At 45.1% G+C, this 22895-nt stretch overlaps 2 protein-coding genes across 4 annotated transcripts in view; one reads left to right on the top strand and one right to left on the bottom strand.

Annotated features, from left to right (window-relative positions):
* On the bottom strand, window positions 1–19674 carry LOC120672998 (protein ROS1A-like). 3 transcript variants are annotated; one of them, XM_039953668.1, is made up of 18 exons: window positions 18907–19674; window positions 13628–16546; window positions 7808–7898; window positions 6193–7717; window positions 6006–6085; window positions 5544–5628; window positions 5374–5465; window positions 5223–5291; window positions 5112–5148; window positions 4940–5022; window positions 3750–4196; window positions 3583–3619; window positions 3442–3499; window positions 3240–3379; window positions 3084–3149; window positions 2858–2972; window positions 2500–2538; window positions 1–646 (listed from the first exon to the last, which is right to left on the bottom strand). In XM_039953668.1, the coding sequence occupies exons 2-18, from the start codon at window positions 16422–16424 to the stop codon at window positions 519–521; spliced, it is 5889 nt and encodes a 1962-aa protein (XP_039809602.1). In that variant the 5' UTR covers window positions 16425–16546; window positions 18907–19674; the 3' UTR covers window positions 1–518. The 3 variants fall into 3 exon arrangements, with proteins under 3 accessions (XP_039809602.1, XP_039809601.1, XP_039809600.1); XM_039953667.1 differs by lacking the exon at window positions 18907–19674 and adding an exon at window positions 18565–18870; XM_039953666.1 differs by lacking the exon at window positions 18907–19674 and adding an exon at window positions 18565–18870 and having other exon boundaries at window positions 2858–3002.
* Window positions 16464–22895, top strand: part of LOC120674547 (peptidyl-prolyl cis-trans isomerase CYP26-2, chloroplastic-like) — a 22253-nt gene continuing 15821 nt past the window's right edge. The window contains exon 1 of the mRNA XM_039955711.1: window positions 16464–16468. Coding sequence (XP_039811645.1) covers window positions 16464–16468 — 5 coding nt within the window. The remainder of the gene's footprint in view (window positions 16469–22895) is intronic.

The following is a 22895-nucleotide window of genomic DNA, read 5'->3' on the forward strand; positions in this document are numbered from 1 at the left end:
TTTGCATTATGAATTGAAAAGGTTTTCCATTGATTTGAACAATCAAATAACACTGATGAAGCTTACACTGTTTGTACTATAATCAAAGAACTGTATGACCATTGTACTGCAAGGTTCATAATCCTGTTGTACAACAACTGATACCACTTACACAGGTACAATTAGAACGGCTGGCTATGCACTATCTGGCTTGACAAGAAGAACAGCTAGGCTGTTACCAAAGATGGAACCTAATTTAACGGGTCATGTCACCAAATAACATCAGCATCAAAGCACAGAGTACCGGCATTCATTACAAATGCAAGACATCCGTTTAGAAATGATTCGGCGACTTATTGGGTCAGCACCTCGATATGGGATATCCATCTTCTGGTTAGCTCCTTTATATTTCTTCAATGTATTATTTGTTAGAAAGAGCAACTCAATTGTATTGCCATGCCCAGTGGGGCTGATAAGGTCATGTACAATGTGCACAGAGAACCCTATACTGGTTATCTCCCCTATATTTCTTCAATGTATTATTCTTCCTCTCTTGCTGCTCCAGGTTTTTTGCCTCGAACAACCTTGGTGGCAGGAAAATGCAACCTTGCATAAAGCGGCCTTGGTGCCCTCAGTGTCCTATCAAAGCCCCTCACACACACAAATCCTGCACACAATTTAAGGCAGAAGGCATCTAAGCATAAGCAAGTTCTAGATGATAAAACAAAGTTTGTAAATGCTACATTAACCTTGCTCAATTTCCTTAAGACCTGTTGTTTTTGCAGAAAAGATATGGCAAGAATACACTATATATACATAAAACATGAATAATGAATGCAATTTACAAAAAAATGTATTCCTTAAACTAATAAGGGTAAAGAAGAACCGAAAAAGTACCATATTCTTTTTCGCATATCTTGTCATATTATATATTGGTACTTTTAAATCAAAAGAAAGAGAAACCAGCACTAAAAAATACAAAAAAAATAATAAACGTCCCAGATTTATTTGGGAATGGACCAAAGTTAATGTAAACTGACATATTTTATGAGGGAAGAAGAGTTTGGCTGATCAGTTAAACAATAATTGATTCAGGTATTCCCTTGAGAGCCATAAAATAAAATAAAATAAAATAAAGGCACTTGTGTTCTCAAATCTGAAAGTGTCCCATATCATGCCGATTATTGCCTAGACCTTGATCTTCCATTCAATAATGCTCGTTTCCATAGTGATTCCCTTTACAAAACTTTATCCTTATTTATCTGTAATATCCATTTGCCATGAGATGGTTGCAACAATGAGGCAATCTCTCCACCATACCTTAGCTAAATTTACCCTTTCCTATGACATGTGAGCTTGGGTCGCATGCACAATAGTGTTGACCGCCACCCACAGCAGCAGCTGCCAGCCTAATGCCCTCCTGATGCTAGCTAAACTAATCTATATTCTCACTTAGCGGTCAGCATTCACTCCTCTTTTTACTCTACCCTTTTCCTCTCTCCCGCTAGCTACTGAGATGTCATACAATCTGAGCGACTTGTGGACATCAATGTCCTGAGAAACTAAGGCAGCAATGGGCACAGGTCAAAGAGATGATTGTTCTGGCCAATTATTATTATTTCTTTTGACCAAAACTCCTTTTAGTTTTCCCAAAATTATGCAGAAAATCAAACAAATGTATTGAGAAAATAAGTACATAAGTCAGATAAGAAAATAAAGTTCACAATTGATGTCACAAGTGTCATGGTTGACACTTGATAAAATCAAGGGAAAAAAACATGAGTCTACAAATGAAAAAAAAATCCAAATCTTCTATTATGATATATTAAGTCAACTATGAAACTAAATACCTTTATACATGCCAAGAATAAAGCAATTGTTAGCCAGAAATGCATCAAGGAGGAAATAGTTCACAATCGATGTCATAATTGCCATGGTTGATGCTTGAAAAAAACTAAGGAAAACAACATGAATAAAAAATGAAACAATCAAAGCTTCCTTTAGTGATATCTTAAGTTTGCGCACAGACACATGTGCGAACATGGAAGGAAGGGGAGAGAGTGAGGGAAAGGGCAGCAAGGAGAGCCTGCTGGCAGCAGCTTCTGTTTCTGTCTATACACTGAAAAAGCAATGGTGATTGTTGTTATTCAAAGTTGGGGCCATGGGGCCACGTGGGTGGTCAACGGATGCAAGAGTGTGATCTTATGCGCAATGAGATCCATCATACTAATATTCCTCCTGCCTAAGAACAACTTGTCGAGACTAATGGTACTAGTCTACCAAGACAAATAGTTGGACCAGTGGTGACTTGACTAGTTGACTTAATGACCTTAGTGGTATTATGCCGTCTTATCATTCAACAGTACTATCATATTCATTAGAAAATGATGCTGGTACCAAACGCAGCACACAGCCAAGAAGCCCCCAATCCACGTACACTTCACGCTAATGTATAGGCGTCAACAATAGATTTCATCATTTTGTGCGTACATAATCAAAGCAAAGAGATCAAGTGGGCACCTCTCCAAAAGCATTGTTGTATCTCTTCAGTCGTTAAACCTATTGGCAAAAGGATGTAGTATATAGTTAGCGCTTGGTGAACACAAAACAATAAAAATTTGCCCAACAAAATACGCTGCATAAACCATAAACAGTCCTATCCAACTGCAAATATTTTCTTGCTTATTGCTGTATTCTGTCAGATTGTGGTCTGTTGATGGTTTAATCATGAACACAAAACTTGAATATTGCTGTCTATTTTTAAGTTGTATGGTTCAATGCTACAGAATCCCATAACCAGCAGTAAGGAACAAACTTTCGAGAAAATATAAAACGTTCATGTAAGATTCAAACTCTTGGTTATCATCAGGAGCCATACCTCTAAATATTGTAGGAACTGAGGTTCCAAAGTAAACAGTTCGTCTTGGGAGGTCCCATATCCAACTTCGTGGAACATCAATTGGATTTTGGCTTGAGTAATGATCAGCAAATACCTGCATAATGACATTCATACACTGATAAATCTGATGGGCAAAGAGTTAGTTCTTCTACTGCAATTGCAAAAAAAAAAAAACAAAAAAAAACATGTGGAATCTAATATTCACCTCATTAACTTGAAAATATGTCCCATTAAGTGGGAAGCTTCCTCTCATTGCTGTTCGGCATGGTATCTGCTTAAATTTGATCAAAGAATGAACAATCTTAGTTTTATCAATGTAATAATACCCAACAACCAAAAAATAGGACTCAAGGAAACTTGCCAGGAGCGTTCCTCTGACTTTCTGAGCCTGCATTTCTCGTATACTGTTGCAACTAAAGCATGTTGAACTTCCACATAATCTACCAGTCTCCCCAGAGTTGCAGAATGTCTTGGGTGCATCAGTTGATTGTGCTGTTTCACCTGTTCAATAATTAAACATTAGAAGAATGTAGACGAACTAAGCTTTCAAGCAAATGTCTTACCTGGGGTCCATATAGAAAGAAGATACGGGCAGGGATCATCTGGTTCCCTCTGTTCGAACTGCAAAGATACAAATAAAACTAAATTCGCAATAAATATTCAATACAGAAGCAGTGTTTAGTTGATATCTGCTGAGATCTTACTCCTTCCAGAAGTGGATGTGAATCTGGCAGTTCATAACTGCAAGCAGATGAAAGTAAACAAGTCAGAAAAACAGGTGTGAATCTCATCAGTGATACAGATAGTACAATGATCGAAGGAACTAAGTTATTCTTAATGGCATTAAATTTTGTCAAGGCTATTGTCATACACTTGGTGTTCTGTCCTCAGGCGACTAATATTCTTGAGCTTTGGAGCTGGAATGGAAGCAGCTTCAGGGGTAATGGCAACCAATGCCTTTGACATGTCAGCATCTTCAATCTCAATATTGTTTGCTTCCATATAACTCTTCAAGTTTTGTGTAAACTCCTCAATATTAAGATCAATGGTAGGAATTTCATCAGGATCTTCACAAAAGAAATCCTCTATTACGCCCTCCTTTGTTTCTGCATTTTCAGGTTCAGGTCCTGGGCTTGGTGGTTCCTCAATGATCGGCTGATGGTTACCAGAAACAGCATGCTTAGGATAATTTGCATTCCACTCAAGTTGGCCTACATTCCTTGAGTTTATGTATGCTTGGTGCAAAAACTCTACAACACTTGGATCTTCAGATGTAGCCAAACGCTTTTCTTCAGGTGCCGGAAGAGCAAGCCTAGCACTATATTTATACAGAGTGTTACCAATTGTCTCTTCAAAGTCATGCAAAATCATGAAACTGACACAAGACCCAAAAAAAAGTTTTGACTGCTCCAATTAGTGGAAATGGACATTTCAAAGCACAGAAAATGCAACAAGCCAACATATCTCTGAAGTTTTTGTTGAACTCACACTGGAGCAAAATAAGGCTCACTGGCAATGTTACATTACAGTTTGATATCTAGCTACAAGACATTCTAGATATGTTATGAATATAGCACATGCAAAAATAGAGCAAATAACTTTCTCTAAAAGGAAGTTCACTCTCTTTGATTAGAGATTACATCAGACTATCAGAGTGCATTGAGAGTCGTCTACAACAATATAACAACTTTCTTGATAGCTAAAAGATTATTTGGTATGTACATTCTGTCATGAGATTCATCGTGTGATATCTATGTATATCAATTCACTTCAAAAAAAATGAACAGTATCCCCCCCCCCAAACACACACACGTGCTATTATAAACCTTAGGTGTAGCAATTTATTCTACACTAATAGCTAAACTGAGCAGAATTACTGAAGAAATTTTCAGTAGTTTAGTAACCGGCAAGTTATTACTGAAACATTGTTCAGTAACTTGGTAAATTTAGTTCAGTATTTTTTATGATTATTTTTGCTAGTAATAGAAGGTGGGTGTCGAATAAAAAATAACATCACTCAGCATGTCCATTAGCTGAATAATTTACATTTCCAGAAATTACCTTGCAAATGCACTAGCAAAGTGCTTACATTCAGCTCTCATTGGACATGAATTGCAATTTGGCTTACTTTTTGTGCAGAAAACCTAAATGTGGAGGAAAGCGAAAAAGTAAGTCAGTTCACAGTAAAACAGTCCATGTTAGATTACTAGATTTGTAGTTTCATGTTCACCACCTTTCCAAAAGTAATCATTTGGTAGTGAAGCTCATACCTGCATAATGGAAGACGTCAATGAATCTGGCCAGCTAAATATATTATCAAATATATTGATTGAACTAATCTTACAATGTCCGTTGATCTAGCTTGCATAGTCGAGGCCAAAGGTATTTCTGTATGTGCTCCAGCATGGGATACCTTCATTATAGAAGATCAGACTTATATGTGATGGCTGATCATATATCGACAAAGATCAACAACAGAGAATAAAGATAAATACATTTCCAATAGGTGCAACTGAAGAGACTCTGGCAGGGGTTGAAGTGGCACCCATCCAAGCCTCACGCATATCCGACCAACATTGGTGTCCACCTGAATCAGCATACAGAGCTTCAGAATAAGGAATATACTTGAAAAAATTTTAGGAGGTCGAGGGACTAAAAAACATACTGGAAAAGCCATATGATGCAGAGTCAGTAGACGAACGCACTCAACACTTTTGAGTCCAAGCCCTCTAATGCTTAGAAGGTAGTCCCTGGAAGAATTAAAAGAAATGTGAAAAGGCAATAACACCTTGTTCAAATGAAATATTTAACTACTGTGATTATTACAAAGATGATGTGCATGAACTTTTCAGTTTTTCACTCTCCATTTTATTGTTCATATTGGGACATGACCACAAAAAAGATTGCATTGACAACAAATTTTGGGAAGTTTACTGAATAAATTCTTTTTTTATGATTCCAAACTCTTTATTCAGTAAACTTGTTAGACACTTAAACTCCTCAGGTTTGTTCAAAGTGAAAATGCATTAGTATCACTAAACTATATGCATACAAGGTGCCTTATAAGATTAGCAAGTAGCAACTCAGTAGTTCTTATAGTTTTCTCAGTGTATTCCACTAGACTTACTTTGCTTTGTCTGGTTGAACGTCTCTTAACCATTCAAGATCAATGCTTCCATGATCTGTCACCAATCGGTCCAGGAATTCCTGCACAGAAGATAGTCAAAACATTAAAATGGTTCAAGGGCAAATGAAAATATGGGTATGCTTGAATGACTAGAAGTTTTTGTAGAGCTTTCTTCTATCAGACTCACCTTTATCCGTTCAGCAAGAATGTTGTTCATTCCTCTTTCTCTGATAGTTTCAGATATTTCTCGCACTTCTGCTTGTCTAACGGCCTCCCAATCAACAGTATCCCTTGAATTATGACTTCGTTGTTTATTCTCACCATTGGAAAGCACTTCTTTCCGTAAACTGTCCCAGTCATAGGTTTTCTTTTTAGATCGGCCCCGTACCTTCTTAGCCTTCGATCCATCTTGAGAAATTTCTGATGGCCCCTTTTGAGTATCATTGAACTTCTGTGTCGAGTCTGAAGAAACTCCTTGCAAGACCTCTGAATGAAAGCTCTGGTTTTCATGCAAGATTGAAGAGTGATGCTTCTCATATGCTGTTTTCTGAACTCTAACACTGTTATCATGTTGGCTGCATCCTGATTGAACTTGCTCTATTGTGTTAGTGTACACCTCTTGAAAGTTTGTATAGACATGCGATTCCATGAAAGGAGCTTCAGTTTTGTCCCTCACAAAATCGTTTCCACAGGAAGAGTGCTCCTTGGGAAATGGCACTTTCTCTGAACTATGTAGCGGTTGGAAATTTTGTTTAATTACTGGTGATGAATCGCCTTGTTGTGAAGGGCCAGAAGGGCAAGTTCTCCTCTCTTGACTTAGTGGTGCATTTACACTGTACAAAGAATGGCTTGAGGAATCAATTACTTTGGCTTTATTATTGTTGCCCATGGCAGAAGCAGGTGGAAGATGATAAAGGCTAGCCTCAGATTGTGTCACACTGGAAGGATGCACTCTATCAGGGCCTGCACAGAATGATTTATCTATATGGCTGAAGCATGACACACCTGTGAAATCAGACTCACCATTCTGAACAGAGGACAAAGTATGTAATGTCTGATATGATCTGTTTAGATCAAGCAACACACCCTTGTTCACACCTGAGACTGGAAAGAGACTAAGTCCATCATACTCTGATGATCCGAGCATGCCTTTTGGCTCTTGCATTAGCTGAAGCCCAGTATACTCAGTTGAGCTGCCAATCCCATTGGACATATTTCTCATGATATAGCCCTCTTCTGTGAAATTTTTCAATGAACTAGAACCTATTGGGTCAGTTCTGTGAAAGAGGTAATCTGGGGAATTTTGGGAAGAAACGGCAGAATTTTGTGAAGAAATAACATCCTCCAATGACCCAGCTTCAGCTTCTACCACACTTGAAAAGCCGGCTGCACGAAGAACAGAACCTGGTGGCCCATTTTCATGGGACATCATATAAGAGACCTGGCATCCTCCAGCTGTATGGTTTACTCCATATCCAGAAGAGCTTCCAATCAAGTCATTACTATTACTTACTTCATTATCTTCTGTAGTAACTAATGATCTAATGTCACTTATCTCTTCCATAAATAATTTCCCCTGCAACTTGATAGAATCGCCAAAAAGTCCAGAACAACTATCCTTCTGTTCAGGTGTGTGAGACATCTCAGCCACAGGTTTTTCAGGGACTTCTGTCTTTGCAGGAAATTTGGCAGCAACTGCCATGAAAGCAGAACTGAAAATAGAAAAAGACAAATTAGTATATGGATGCGCTAATTTGCACACTGCATTCTTACTTCAACTAGGCTAGAAGTTTATATTTCACCTAGAAAGATGATCCGAAACATTCTGGGTAAGAAATACACCCACAACTGAGTCCACGACTGATCCTTTCCATCGAGAGAAACGCCTGTCCCCTGTAAGTAAATTAGATTATAGAAAAATTAAGTTTCATTGTGGAAACAAAAACACATTGTGATTCACATCTTATGAATTATTCCGGTGTCCCATGTTACATTGTGAACCACTGTTCAAGTGAACTCCCATATGATCCCATTGATCACAAACCACAGATGATTTCTGCTTTTCAGGGTCTACCAATGCAATTGTGATTGTCAATTTTCTATAACCAGACAATTTAGTGGCAAACCTGATAACATGATTTTCATAGGAGCAAACTGAATATTTGCAGAATATAGACCAATGACTAAGTGTAAGACAGGATAGGAGAGAATAATGGCTTGTATTCCTCCAAACCGTAGAAGGGTGGGATATATAGATCCTATATATGGGCCTCTATACATGGGCTCACATATACACCAACACCCCCCCGCAGTCTGAACTACCGGCGCAGCGGTGTTCAAGACTGGACAACAAGAAAGCCAACACCCCCCGCAGTCTGAACTACCGGCGCAGCGGTGTGCAAGACTGGACAAAAAGATAGTACAAAGGGCAAATACCCCCCCCCCCCCCCCCCCGCAGCCACAACTAGCCACCGGCTACGTTGAGGCTGGAGCGAAACTCCGAGAAGGTCGAGGAGGGCAGTCCCTTGGTGAAGATGTCAGCAAATTGGGAGGTAGTCGGGACATGGAGTACCCGAACATCGCCGATGGCGACTCTGTCGCGCACAAAGTGTAAGTCGATCTCCACATGCTTCGTCCGCTGATGCTGGACGGGGTTGGTGGAGAGATACACGGCGCTGGCGTTGTCGCAGTAGACGAGCGTGCTCTTGGCGAGCGGACTGTGGAGCTCTACCAAGAGCTGTCGTAGCCAGAACTCGTAGCCAGAACGCCTCCGCCACGTCGTTAGCGACAGCCCAGTACTCCGCCTCAGCACTGGAGCGGGAGACAACCGGCTGCCTCTTGGACAACTAGGAGACCAGGTTGCCGCCCAGGAAGACGGCGTAGCCGAAAGTGGAGCGACGAGTGTCCGGGCAGACAGCCCAGTCAGCGTCAGTGTAGACCACCAGCTCAGCAGAGGACGAGCGGTGAAGCACCAGGCCGAGGTCCACAGTGCCACGGACGTAGCGGAGGAGACGCTTCAGCGCAGCAAGGTGTGACTCCCGGGGATCATGCATATGGAGACAAACCTGCTGAACAGCGTAGGTGAGGTCCGGCCTGGTGAAGGTGAGGTACTGCAAAGCGCTAGCCAGACTTCGATAGGCAGTAGGATCAGCCACCGGATCACCCAGATCAGCAGACAGCTTCGCCTGAGTGTCGACAGGAGTGGAGCAGGGCTTGCAATCAATCATCCCAGCCCACTCCAGAATATCGAGTGCGTACTGCCGCTGGTGAAGGAGAAGACCAGACGAGCGAGGCTCAACAGTGATGCCCAAAAAGTGGTGGAGCTGACCCATATCCTTCATAGCAAACTCCTGCTGCAGAGAGGAGATGACACTCTGAAGCAACTGCTGACTGGAGGCTGTGAGCACAATGTCATCGACATAGAGCAGCAGATATACAATCTCATCCCCACGGCGGTAGATGAAGAGAGACGTGTCAGACTTGGCCTCGGTGAACCCTAATGTCAGCAAAAACGTGGCAAACCGAGAGTACCAAGCCCGAGGAGCCTGCTTCAGACCATATAGAGACTTGTTGAGCCGGCAGACCATATCCGGACGACTCGAGTCCACAAATCCCGCTGGCTGAGAGCAGTAGATAGTCTCTGACAGAGTACCGTGAAGAAACACATTCTTCACGTCCAGCTGGTGCACAGGCCAGGAGCGCAAGAGCGCAAGCGAGAGGACCGTGCGCACATTAGCAGGCTTCACCACTGGGCTGAAGGTCTCATCATAATCCACACCAGGTCGCTGAGTGAACCCCCGGAGAATCCAGCGAGCCTTGTAGCGCTCCAGTGTGCCATCAGCCCGACGCTTATACGTCCAGATCCACTTGCCAGTCACCACATTACAACCAGACGGACGCGGCACGAGGTCCCACGTCTGGTTGGCAAGAAGAGCCGCGTACTCCTCTTCCATCGCGCGACGCCAGTGAGGATCCGCCAAGGCGTCGCGGACAGAGGAGGGTACCGGAGAGACCCGCGGCTCTCCCTCGGTGGCGGAGAGAGTCGCGGCTTGAGACGCCATCCGCCGAGGCACCATGGGATGGATATGCCGAAGATCCCGATGGACGACGGGCGGGTGGTACACCGCCGGCTCGACTCGAGAGGGAGCCGGTGGAGGCGGCGGCGGCGACGGCTCCGGTGGAGGCATCGTAGGAGCCTCCGGAGCAGGAGGCGGCGCTGGTGTCGGCACCGAACGACGCCGGTACACCTGGACCGGCTCAGCGTACCGCAGCGGCGCCGGTGTCGGCGCCGAACGACGCCGATACACCTGCACCGGCTGAGCGTACCGCGCAGGTGCAGGGGAAGGCACCGGGGCCGCGCGTGGCGCAGCAGGAGACACCGGGCCCGCGCGTGGCGCAGCAGGAGACACCGTGTCCATGCGCGGCACGATCGGAGATCCGGGGGCCGCGCGTGGCACGCCTGCGGGCACCGGGGCCGCTCTCGGCGCAGCAGGGATCACCGGGAACGGTGCCGGTGTACCGGGAAAACCTGCAGGGAAATGACAGACAGGAAAAGGTGGCTGAACCACCAGGTCAGTCGGAAACAGAGACTCCAGCTCGGGGTCAGGAGAAGGTGTGGAGGTGTAGAGGAAATCCGACTCGTCAAAGACGACGTGTCGGGAGATCAGGACGCGGCGAGAGGTGAGGTCAAAGCATCGGTACCCCTTGTGGTCAGGGGAGTAACCAAGGAACACACAACGAGTCGAGCGGGGCGCCAGCTTGTGAGAAGTGACGGAGGTGTTAGGGTAACACACACCCGAAGACCCGAAGGTGGTCGTAGTGAGGAGGGGTACCGAAAAGAGCGTGGTGTGGAGTGGGAGCAGGAGAAGCAGTGGACAGAAGACGGTTGAGCAAGTAGGTGGCGGTTTGGAGGCTCTCAGCCCAGAAGCGCGGGGGCAGAGAGGCCTGGATCAGAAGGGTGCGCATTATGTCGTTCGTCGTGCGAATCATCCGCTCAGCCTTGCCGTTCTGAGGAGAGGTATACGGACAAGACATACGCAGCTGAACACCCCGAGAGAGGAAGAAAGAACGGGAGGTGTTATTGAACTCCCGCCCGTTGTCACACTGGACGGCCTTAACGGTGAGGCCAAACTGAGTGGACACCCAGGCAAAGAAGTGGAGGAGGGTGGGGAAGGTCTCAGACTTGGCGCGCACAGGAAACGTCCAAGAGTAGTGCGAGAAGTCATCGACCACCACCAGATAGTACTTATAGCCAGAAAGCCTAAGAACAGTAGAGGTCCACAGGTCACAGTGAACAAGATCAAATGCATGCGTCGCATGCGAAGAATAAGAAAAAGGGAGCCGAACATGACGACCGAGCTGGCACGCATGGCAGAGGGGCTCAGCAGGAGCCCTAGTACTAGAAACATCGGTACTACGGCTGAGCTGAGCCAGAACGACCAAGACGGCGGTGCCAGGTGGTGGAAGACGGCGTCGCGGCAAAAACGGCAGACCAAGACGGCCAGGGCGAAGAAGAAGGAAGGCGAAGGGTGTAAAGGGGCCCCGTGCTGTCACACCGGAGTAGCGGACGCCGGGAAGCCGAATCCTTTACAGTGAGGCCAGAAGAATCAAACTCGATGGAACAAGAATTGTCAACTGTAAACTGACGAATGTAAAGAAGGTTATGAACCATCTGAGGAGCAACAAGAACATTGGGAAGACGAAAAGAACCAGGAGCAAAAACCACGGCAGTGACAGGAAGGCAAGACTCATCACCAACCATGATGGAAGAAAGACAAGAGGGGTGTGGGGGTCGAACAGAAGAGAGGATACCAGCATCTGGGGTGGTGTGGAAGGAGGCACCCGAGTCGGCGATCCACTCGATGCTGACCGGCGGCGTCAGCCCCATGGCGCTGCAGGACTGCGCCAGTGCGGCCTGGCCCCACCCCCCAAGCCAGGCCGGCTGCTGGCTGGGCGGAGCGGGCGGGGTCCAGAACGGCGCGAACAGGGCAGCCGGCTGGGGCTGAGGACGAGGGCCCCCCGACCCTGGAACGGCCACATCGGGATGCGCCCTGACCAAGGTGCGCCGAAGGATGGCCAAGACGTACCTCCAGGGCCAGGAGCAGGAGTGGGAGCCGGAGTCGGGACCGGAGTGCCCCGACGGCCTCCACCAGTACCACCAGAAGTAGCGTTGCCAGCACCACGTCCGCCCCTACGACGACGCCCGCGGCCTCCCCCGCCCCCGGTGTGGCTGGTGAGACGAGCGCCAAGGAGGGGGTCGGTTCGGGGTCCAGATCCAGAGGACAGAACGCCGTGCTCGGTGAAGGGGACGACAGGCTGAAGATGCTCCGAAGCGAAGGCAGTCGCACGGATGCGCTCCTGAGCCGCCGATTTGGCGGCGAGGATGGCCGCGGCGAGAGCAGCGTCGGCCTGCTGCCCATGGAGGGCGGCAGCGGCGTACGGCGCATCCGCGGGGGCATCCCGAGCCCAAGCCACACGGGCGCAGAGGAGGCGGCGCCGGGCCACGCGCTCGCAGGGGCCGCGCCCACGGAGGCGGCGGCGGGCCACGCGCGCGCAGGGGCGGCGGCGGGCACATGCGCTGCCACGGGCGGCGCAGACGCTGGAAGAGGCGCCGCGGGCGCGGCCATGGGTGGCGTGGGCGCATCGCCGTGGGCGGCAGCGGCGGGCCAGGGCGGCTGCGAGGCGGGCAGCGGCGGCGGCGGCGGATGCACGCCCGCGCCCGCGGCTCCCGCGCCGTAGGTGGCGGCGGCGCTGGGCACGCCCACGGCCGCGGCGCCCGCGACCTGGCCCGTGTAGGTCGGAGGAGGCGCCTCGGCATCAGCGGTGGCTGCCGGCGGCAGCTGGGGCGTCTGGGCCGGCGCGTGCGGCCCAGACGGCGGCGTCTGGGCTGGCACATGGTGCCCAGGCGGCCCTTGCGGGGTCAGCGCGCGCGGTCCATGGGGCGCCGACGGCTGGGCCGGGCCAGGGGGCGGCACATGCGGCCCAGCGGGCGGCGGCAGGTGCCGCTGAGGCGGATCGGCCCCCTCAGCCCCTGCCTCTGCGCCCGCAGCCCCTGCGGACTCGGCGCCCGCAGGGAGCGGCGCGAGGGCCGCCAGGACGGCGGCGGCGGCGGCCCGAGCAGTGAGCCCGGCGGCGGACGGAGCAGGGGACCCGGCGGCGGCGGATCGAGGCCGAATCGGCCACGCGCGCGGCGCAGGGGTGGCGGATGGGAGCAGGAGCGGCGCAGGAGCAGAGGAAGAAGTGGCGGCCGTGATGCACGCTGCAGAGGGGCTGCCGCCGGGAAAGGAAGAGAGAGGAGGGAAGGAGGAGAGGGAAGGGAGGGGCGGCGCCGACGGCTAGCCGGCCATGGAGGCGGCGGCGGCGGCCATGAGCTAGCCAGATACCGTGTAAGACAGGATAGGAGAGAATAATGGCTTGTATTCCTCCAAACCCTAGAAGGGTGGGATATATAGATCCTATACATGGGCCTCTAGATGTGCCTCTATACATGGGCTCACATATACACCAACACTAAGAAAAGGGCTGACTGAACACACCCCATGAAAACAAAAACTTGAGATAGTGGATAGTACTAAATACAGAAAAATAATGCTAAAAATATAAGATTCAAATGGTTTCCATACCCTGAACTAGATGCATACGAGCAATGAATGAATCAACCCGTCCTTTGAACACTCTTCTTTCTTCATCAAGCCATTTCTCTTTATCTTTGTCTAACCGTTCAGCACCATCACCCATATCTGGTCCCATCAATAAGTTCCACATCATAGTGGTGACCGGATCGATGTTCACTTTGGCCCGAGAACGACTTTTCTTTGCCTTCCCCTCAAATGCAACCTGTGCACCAAATTCACCTCCATAAGGGACAAGAGCATTTTGGGGTATGTCTGCCACAATCTCATCTGTTCTGTTTATGCTTAAGAGCTTAATCTTTTGAATTATTCCATCTAAGGGATCAAGCGTCGGTGCTGTAGCTTGAGGAATGATTCCTCCATAAGTAGCTTTGGTGGTTATGCCACTATGCTTATCATGGTCAGAGCTTTTCGACTCCACATTTGCCATCCTAGGAGTAATTCCAGTGGAAAGTTCAGAAGCATATGTAATCCCATTAGTTTTTAAGGAGTCGGTACATGCACCATTTGACGACGCAGTTTTTGCATGACCAACATTTTGTTTTCCTTTAGTACCTTTTTCTTTTGGTTTCCCGTTGGGCTTTGCTTCTTTTCTTGGGCGGCCCCTTTTTCTTGGCTTCTCAGTGGAGTTTTCTTCTGCAGTCGAGCTAGGTGGGTCCAGATGGCAGTTCCCACTTTTAGTTGACTGGCTTGTAGGTTGAGAAAGGGCCCACACAACTTCATCACTTGTAGTTCTGATATGCTCATCAGTAGCAGCAGCAATGCAGTACTTATGAGCCTCTTGACTGGATGTGTTGTGTGTTTCAGACAACAAGATTGGCTCATTAGCCATAACATTTTCAAAGGATTGATGCTGATGAATAGCATTAGTCTGAATATAGTTCTCCATGGATGGGTTCACTACGCTGCTAGACAATTGTGTGTACCCTGCTGTTAAGTATCCAGATAATTTGTCTGGTAAAGCAAAATTTTTGCTACTGTGATCCTGCATAGATGTGATTTCCCAAGGCTGATTTTGATGCATTCCATTCCTCAGAATATTACTTTCTCCCAGAGGGCTCACTGTACTGCCAGATAATGGTATGTTCTGCGCACTGAAGCTTCTGAACTGCTTATCAGCTAATGCAATAAACTCTTCATCAACGGTATTTTGCACAGCAGGTTCAACTTGTTGCTGGACCATGTTGTGTCGTGACACCCCAAAGTCAATAATTTTTTGGAAAGCTCGTGATTTCTCAAGGACCATCAACCTTTGTATGTCAGCCAAGGTACAAATTCCAGGATTTACAGATGAAATTTTATCCGTATTCCGACTATCTGAAAATGTCAATGAGGAAGAAAAATTTCCTGTGGCTCCATTGAGGTTATTGCTGTGATTTTCTGGTCTCATTTTTTTGCGTGTTTCAGGATAATAAGATGTTTGAGAGCTACTGGAATGGGGGTCGTTACTACAGAACTGCCTTGCTCTATTTGAGTTGTCGAAATCAATTCTAAAAGAAATTTGATGATCACTGATAGCATTGTGTTCTCTTTTTTTACCCATTGCGAGAACATCTGAATAGTCTGGGGCATCATGAACACCAAAAGCTGGCCCAGTTTGGTAGTTATCATTGGTAGCAAACTTCAAGTAATCATTCTTCACAGAAAATTCATTCAGATCTCCATTCGTCACATTTATTTCACTATGCTTGGGTGGTACAAGTGGACTTTCTGGGATTCTGTAACATTGGGCCATTTGTTTGATTATGGCACCATCTCCTACACAAGCTTCAGGATTGAAATTGCCCCTCATTGAGACCCTTTCAGTATGCTGAGAAGCTGCAGTCATACTTTCCGGCATTCTATAACCATGAAGCATCTGATAATTTCTAGGTGATTTGTCTGTACAAGCTTGAGTTGTGCATATGTACTGATCAAAATTGGCTGATGGGTGCTGCATATGATCTAATGATCTGGTGAGATGAGAGAAACATCTAACTGGAAGACTAGAATGAGAATCCAGTAACTGATTTGTTTGAACTTTGTCTCTTACACCAAACTGAAAATTTTGACCAGAGCTGTCCATTATATTAGAATAATTGCCTGGCATCTGATTTACTATAGAATTGTTCAGATCAAAATTAACCCTTTTAGGCATGCTGTCTACCCGTAATTCTTGCAAATCAGCCACCGGATCAACTGAACAAATAGTGCTGCTGGTACGACTCCAATGGCATGCTACCTGGACATTACCTCTTTCAACTCCAGATATTGATGGTTGATTGTCCCCAGGACCAGTATGTATGTCCGCCGTGTGGGCTTGTGGTACAAGATCCAAATGCCTATGTTCGTCTCCTGCATCAAAGTTCAAACATCTTTGAACTACTCCTGTTTCAACTCTAGTATGTGTATCAGCACCTCCTGATGGAGGTTGTTCGGTTGGTGTACTTAGTCCCTTCCTCCGGACATACTTTCTCTTCCCAGTAGGCTGATTCCCTTTTTCCTTGGGAGGCTTTGGAGTTTTAGGCTTCTGCAACTTTGATGACTGTCCTTCTTTAATGACCTTTGGCCTATGTTTTTTCCTCTTAGGTTTTTGAACTGATTTTCCATTCATTTCAGTAACTTCAACCGCTCCAGCATCATCACTAACAGGTTGTGGGTTAGCAGATAACTTCTCAAATGTTACAGGGGGAGTAACCTCTCCAGTGCCCAGCTCAATGGAAGAATCCATCTGAAAGGGCAGAGAAGTTGAGAAACACAGATTGATACCATGAGGTACATGCACCCTTTGCTCTAGCCCCTCCTGCATATTTCCAAAATTTATGGCACCAGTCAAATTGTTATCCGCATGAGGTAAGTCGTATCATTCCATCTCCAGAGGTGCAGGGTTAGATTAACCACAGGCCTATCAAGACTCACAGTCGACTTCACCTGAAAGTCATGAAGACACAATACTGTTACAGATACTCAAAAGATCACAGTCTAACCACAATATTATGAAAACAGGACAATGAGCCGGTTGCACTCGTTACAAACATGAAACATCAATGCAAGAGACTTCAAATAATATCAATGTCCTTGAGTTTGATTAGCATGCTGAGAATCTCTAACTGACAAGTGTTGACATGATCAGGTTGACAACATCTCAGTGCTTGAGTAATTGTCAGTAGGTACTGCCACCGGTTTCTTGGGACCTTTTCAAGACATGTATAAAATGTGGAGGGCAACTTTTTAGATGAGTATAGCTTTTATGTCATGTAGGTTATCAAGTGAAATAATTGTAAACTATTGAACCCAGAGGTAAATATCAAAGTAAAGCAGATTTTCTCCACCAAAATCTAATTCTACATATCAAACAGAAAATTAACCATGACACTTAACTACTTAACTCAAAATCCAAATTAGAAAATGGGATTGAATATTTTTCTCAAAATCAAAAGTCAAGAACCTAAATAGCCAAGCAAAAGAGAGGCATTGCCTAAGCTTCAAACCACAGCGTGCCTCAGCCAAAGGCAAGTAGTCAAAGCCTCGAAGATTCCTTGCACACGAGAGTTGAAGGGAAATGAAGCAAAAGGACATCTTGGTTGTTTTTCATCAGAAATGTTTGGTGTGAATGTAACTTAAGTTTTGAATGGAATCCATTTATCACATTCAGCCACATAGGCTAGCTTTAATTGATTTCATAAGTATGCAGGACATTTACGAGCTGTCACAGCACAAATCTGCCATTCTTTTCAATAATAGCCGACTAACTCTGTGATTTCTACAGTAAATATTTTGTCAGATAAATAGCCTACTTTATTACATAAACAAAATATGTTGCACACGAATTGAACAAAAGAAGGAAACCTTCATTTTTCCAACTTTTATTTGGTACAATGAACAACGCTATCACATCAAACCAAATGTGCATATTGGTATTTAAAAGATACAGCAATACTATACTAAACATACAATTCAATATGGTAAAAGATGTGAAGATCTTGTTCATAACCAAAGGGTCAGTGCAATCTGCATTAACTCAAACAGTTAATGAGGGAATAGTAAAATAGGCAACCACGTATTTATAATAAGTTGTTTTCCTAAATATATTTTATAATTCCTAAAACACAGAGGCACGCACACAATTGTTGTGAACATTGGTGCAGGATTAAGGATTTTATCAAGAGCTGCTGTAACCAGCCAAGCCCACCGCCCCACACCATGTCAGCTGCGTGCAGGGAGGATTTAGCTTTGGAACGAAGCTTTTTTTTCTCTATTTTTACAGCTCCCTACTCCAAAATATTGCAAGCTCAATGAGATGGAAGACCAGAAACAACATCTCACGCAGCAAGCATATCATAGGACAATGACACATTACAAATAGCACAGAACTCGAGCATTTGGTCACTTTTCAGAAACTAAGAAATGCCATATAGCTAGCGCAAACTTTTCAGGACATCCACACCATGTGCCACAGCTTCTACTTGACCAATGACTAAGAACACCTCGATACTCCAATCCAAAAAAAACATGAACATAGCCAGCATCCTTTCGCGCGATTAAAAGAGTAATTCGTCGAAATAAAGCCTAGAAAACAACATGACAGAGCTGCATTTGATAAGGAACCGGACCTGAAGCCGCGGCTCGTCTCTAAAACCCAAACGTCCCGTCTTCCCTATTTTCGCGCCTCTGAACCAATCCAACTCCCGAGCTTGGCAATCCGAGCCCAAATTACACCACAGGCGGACAAAAACCCAACAGAAACGCGATTCAACCTCCTAAACCACACCCGAACGAACCAAAACCCATCCAAGGACCCAGAAAAAAAAAAGGGGAAAACGGGAGCGGCCCCCTCCCACCACCACAGGCGAATTTACCCGCACGGTTCCCCGCGCCAGGACCCACATTTTAGCACGCCAGAGAGAAGAACACGGCGCGGGTCAGACCCATATCCTCCAGAAGCTCACCTCGCCGGCGGAGCAGATCGGGCGCGTCCCCCCCGCGCAGCGCGATCCTCCCCTGATCTTCGGAGAACCCGATGCGGCGAACAGCCCCGGAAGGAACAGGGCCTCTCCCCCTGGCCCCTACGAGGAGCTCGGCCGCGGAAGACCGCCGCGCCCCGCCGCGCCCCGCCGCGCCCCGCTCCCTCCTCTCCCCGCCCGCACCGCCCGCCGGAGCCGCGCGGAGGAGGGAAGGAAAGCGAGAGGGACATCAAGAGAGAGAGAGAGGCGCGAGGAGGTTGGGTCGCTGCGACTTTGTGTGAGGCGAGAGAGAGAGTGGAGTTGCTATAGTAGTGGTCCGAGATGTACCTATAGTAGCCCTCACTGCCAGGTGGGGCCCCTCCCGTACAGTCTGCCCCTGCCGAGTGCCCCCCGGCCCTCGTCGCGAGGACGGGTGGAGCCGCTTGGGCGGCCAGGGGCGCGCGGCGTCCTTAGGGACACTGGCAGCGGCGGCGCCTAGGGACAGCGCGCCGGCCGTGACGACGAGAGCGGTCGCGAGCGCCTGCGCGCCAGGAGGAGGCCGGAGGGGGAGCCGAAGAGCGGGTGGAGCGCGAGGGAGCCGGCGGTTCGGGCGAATCGGTCCGCGCGGGAGTGGAACGTCACGTCGGGCGCCTGCTGGATCTGGGCACCGGATGAAAACGGTTGGAAACGGGCGGGAAAATTCTTTGACCAGTTGTGTAATTTTTTTACAGAAAATAAGAGTGAGAGCAGATTAATCAGGAAAAAGAACAAAAATAAAATATACGAGTTACAGAACGGACGGGAATCAAAAAATTTACCAAAAATATTGTTGTTTAATCTCTATTCATCTTGTATGAATATAACACTACACACTTTTTTACGCAAGCTATTTTTTCGAAAAATATGATTAAGGCTTCATATTTTCTATATTTAAACATGAAATGCAGCAATTGATGTTGTGGAACAAAAATGGATATATGGTGTGTCTAATAAATCTTTTCCGTATTTTATAAATACGAGACTAATACGGTATTATTCCGGTTAAAAATGATATCCCGCAAATACAGACGAGATAGACAAGCCGGGATTTTTTTCGTCCATTTTCATACTCAGGCACACGGCGGCGATGGAGAGTTGGAGAGAGAGCGAGAAAGAAGGCAGCGACAAGCTGGGCAGGCGACTCATGTAGGTCAGCCGAAAAGCTACTGCTGGCCAGCTGAACGACTTGGGCCGCTCAGCCACCCGGAATCCGCGCAACAGCTGTCCAGCAGCTAAAAATGGTGCAGCCGAATGGAGTGACTATCGAATTCACATTTTGAATGTCGAGGACTGAATCTATTCAATGACCCCTGCATCCTTGAGCTATTTTTTAGCCCTCCACCAAATAGCCTAGTAGAAGCCAAACAATAGGGCTATTTATGGACTATTTACAAATCAGTAAATTATATCCACCATACAACTTCTTATCAGATGAGTGCAAATTAGTCCAACAACTTGTAAAATGCTCAATTTAGTATAATAACTTAACAGATGGGTGCATATCGGTCCAAAAACTTGTAAAATGCCCAACTTAATGCAATAACTTGGCAAATAGGTGCATTCACAGTCCAAACATTACACGGCAATGTAACTAACGCAAAGTCACAATAAAGAGTATATTCAAGTTAGGATAAATTATTAAGTATTATTATTTGACCATTGATTTTTGTGCTGCGCCTGCGTGGTAATGTATTTGGCCAGGATAAAAAAATCCTCACTGTTTAGAAATTAATGTTATGTTTTTACATTAATTATTTTTGTATAGTGATTTAATTTTAATTAAAATTATTTAATTTGATATTCAATATTGAAAAATTCAACCTCACTGTTTCCGATATGTTTGATTATATGCACTGTTAAACTAAAAAAACTAATGCGTTGATACAAACTATTGATACCTATTAGGAACTTGGTATACATATTTTTAAAGCCTCATATATTCAATAAAAAGGAAAATGAGCTAAATAAACAGAAATAAACATGAGCATTGTTTAATACATGAGCAGAAGCGCAAAAGAAACCTAAGGTTTCAGGGTCTCTCTTATCAACTTCAATGTTTGAGTGATACTAATGGTGTAGTTCTAAAATTTGTTTGCATTTGAACTAATAAAAAATTATACATAGTTGAAAAGCAACAACCGGATCACCATCAACAATTTCTATTTATAAAAATTTAAGACTTGTTGATGTTATCTACTTTGCTTAATATCTTGTTGTTGTAATTGTGGTTAAATAATATATCATTTCTAATAAAACCATAATAATTTATTCTGAGAAAAAAATTATTGGTGTCCATTGCGACACAAAAATCTACGATCAAATAATACGTTTCGACGTGAATATACTCTTTATTGTGACTTGACGTTAGTAAATATATTATCGTGTAATGTTTGAACTGAATGCACTAATTTACCAAGTTATTGCACTAAATTAAGTATTTTCTAAGTTGTTGGATCAATCTGCACCCAGCTATCAAGTTATTGTACTAAATTGAGCGTTTTACAAGTTGTTGGACCAATTTGCACCCACCTGCCAAGTTATTGTATGATGGGTGCAATTTACTCTTTACAAATAGCCTAAAAAACTATCCCCAAGAGGTGCTATTTCGGGTGTGGCCCACTAATTCTCTCTTTATTTCTTTTGAAAATGTGGCAGCCAAATTATTGGAAATGCTTTAGGAGCCAAATAGCCCTTGGATCCAAAAACCTCAAGGGTTATTTCATTGAAGAACTATTTTCTTGGGCTAAACTTTAGCCCTCAAAATAACTCTTAATTATTTCTCCAAACATGGCCAATATTTCCTTTCTTTTTTTAGAAACAAACTCTATGGCCCTATTTGAACCCCGGGCTATTTTTAACCCTCCCAAATCGCCCGAGAGAAGCCAAACAGGAAGGTTATTTCTGACCCTCCCAAATCGCCCGAGAGAAGCCAAACAGGAAGGTTATTTCTGAGCTATTTGCAAATAGTCTACCAAAAAATATTCCCACAACGGATGCTATTTAGTGCTATTTCAAGTGGGACCCACTGATTCCCTCTCTTGAAAAAGTGGCTACCAAATAATTGGAAAAGTATTTTAGGAGCCAAATAGCCATTGGATCCAAACACCTCAAGAGCTATTTTATTAAATAACTATTTTGTTAAGCTAAATTTTAAACCTCAAAATAATCATTAACTATTTCTTCAAACACGATCTATATCTCTTTTCTACGAGGTACAGAGTTGTGACATCTATGATCGAACCTCCTAGCCCGAGAATCACTTCCAAGTTGGGCATGTGACTTTGAATTTATCTTTCAACTTTGACGTACCAAAAGTTTCAACACCAAAAGATTCCCGTGCCAACTAAATGTTTTCAACTTTCAACTTGAATTTCAACCCCTTAGCTTGTATGTATTAGCCTTTATCATTTTTATGTTGCAATCATGGACTATCAAAAACGATGTCATACGGTGTATCAAGTATCATATCTAATTAATTGGTATTTTCACATGGTTGCATCAAAAGGTGTGCTGCGTACTGTCGTTTCGCCTATGTTCTGGATAGAAAAAAAAAATCTAAATTACTCTTATAAATTATAGCCAAAGTTCAGATAACATTCTAAACTATGGTTTGGTTCATTTTACACTACAAACTATACCATTTGGTTCAAATTATCCCCTAATATAATTTGTCTTTTTCATTTCTCCATGCACAGGTGGAGTTTAAGTTGAAATTTTACAAGATGATAGTACACATCATAACATATCTTATAAAAATACATCATAATTTTAATCATTGGAGTACAAAATTATATGAAAAATAATGATGAAAAAATTATAATTTTTTTAGTGTTGATATCCTCTACTACCTTGCAAAATTTGAAATTAAAATTCAACTTGTGTATGGAGGGGGTAAAATGGACCAAATTACATAGTTTAAGGGTAAATTGAACAAAGTTATAGTTTAGAGGGTTATTTAGACTTTGACTATACTTGAAGGGAGTAAATTGATTTTTTTTCCTTCGAGATATCGGTTTTGTGTACACGTGCTTATACTTTGGTTTGATTGGAGCTTTCATGCTCAACCTTGATGGTATGCTTTCGGCATGAAAGTAATGCTTATACACTATGGTAACATGCAAGTGACCTAATGATGAGGCAGCCTCTAAACTGTTAAAAAATTAGGGTCCATTTGGTCGGACTCCTCCAGGCTTCAGCTTTGTCTACTGTAGTGCGGAGCTGGATAAGTCATTTTTCCCCGCTCCGCCGGCTCCTCCCCTCGCATAGTTGGCTGTAGCATCTTTTTAGCTCCCCGCACA

The sequence above is a fragment of the Panicum virgatum genome, chromosome 5N, assembly GCF_016808335.1.
Source record: "Panicum virgatum strain AP13 chromosome 5N, P.virgatum_v5, whole genome shotgun sequence".
Taxonomy (NCBI): domain Eukaryota; kingdom Viridiplantae; phylum Streptophyta; class Magnoliopsida; order Poales; family Poaceae; genus Panicum; species Panicum virgatum.

Bases quoted from the DNA above. Each gene is read 5' to 3' on its own strand.
- LOC120672998 (XM_039953666.1), bottom strand. From the start codon at position 16,424: ATGCAGGAGGGGCTAGAGCAAAGGGTGCATGTACCTCATGGTATCAAT. The intron at 7,718-7,807 runs GTGAAATATAAA...TTCTATTTTCAG, and splicing joins GTTTCGGATCATCTTTCTAG to TTCTGCTTTCATGGCAGTTG. The intron at 3,380-3,441 runs GTAAGACATTTG...ATTATTGAACAG, and splicing joins TCTTTCTATATGGACCCCAG to GTGAAACAGCACAATCAACT.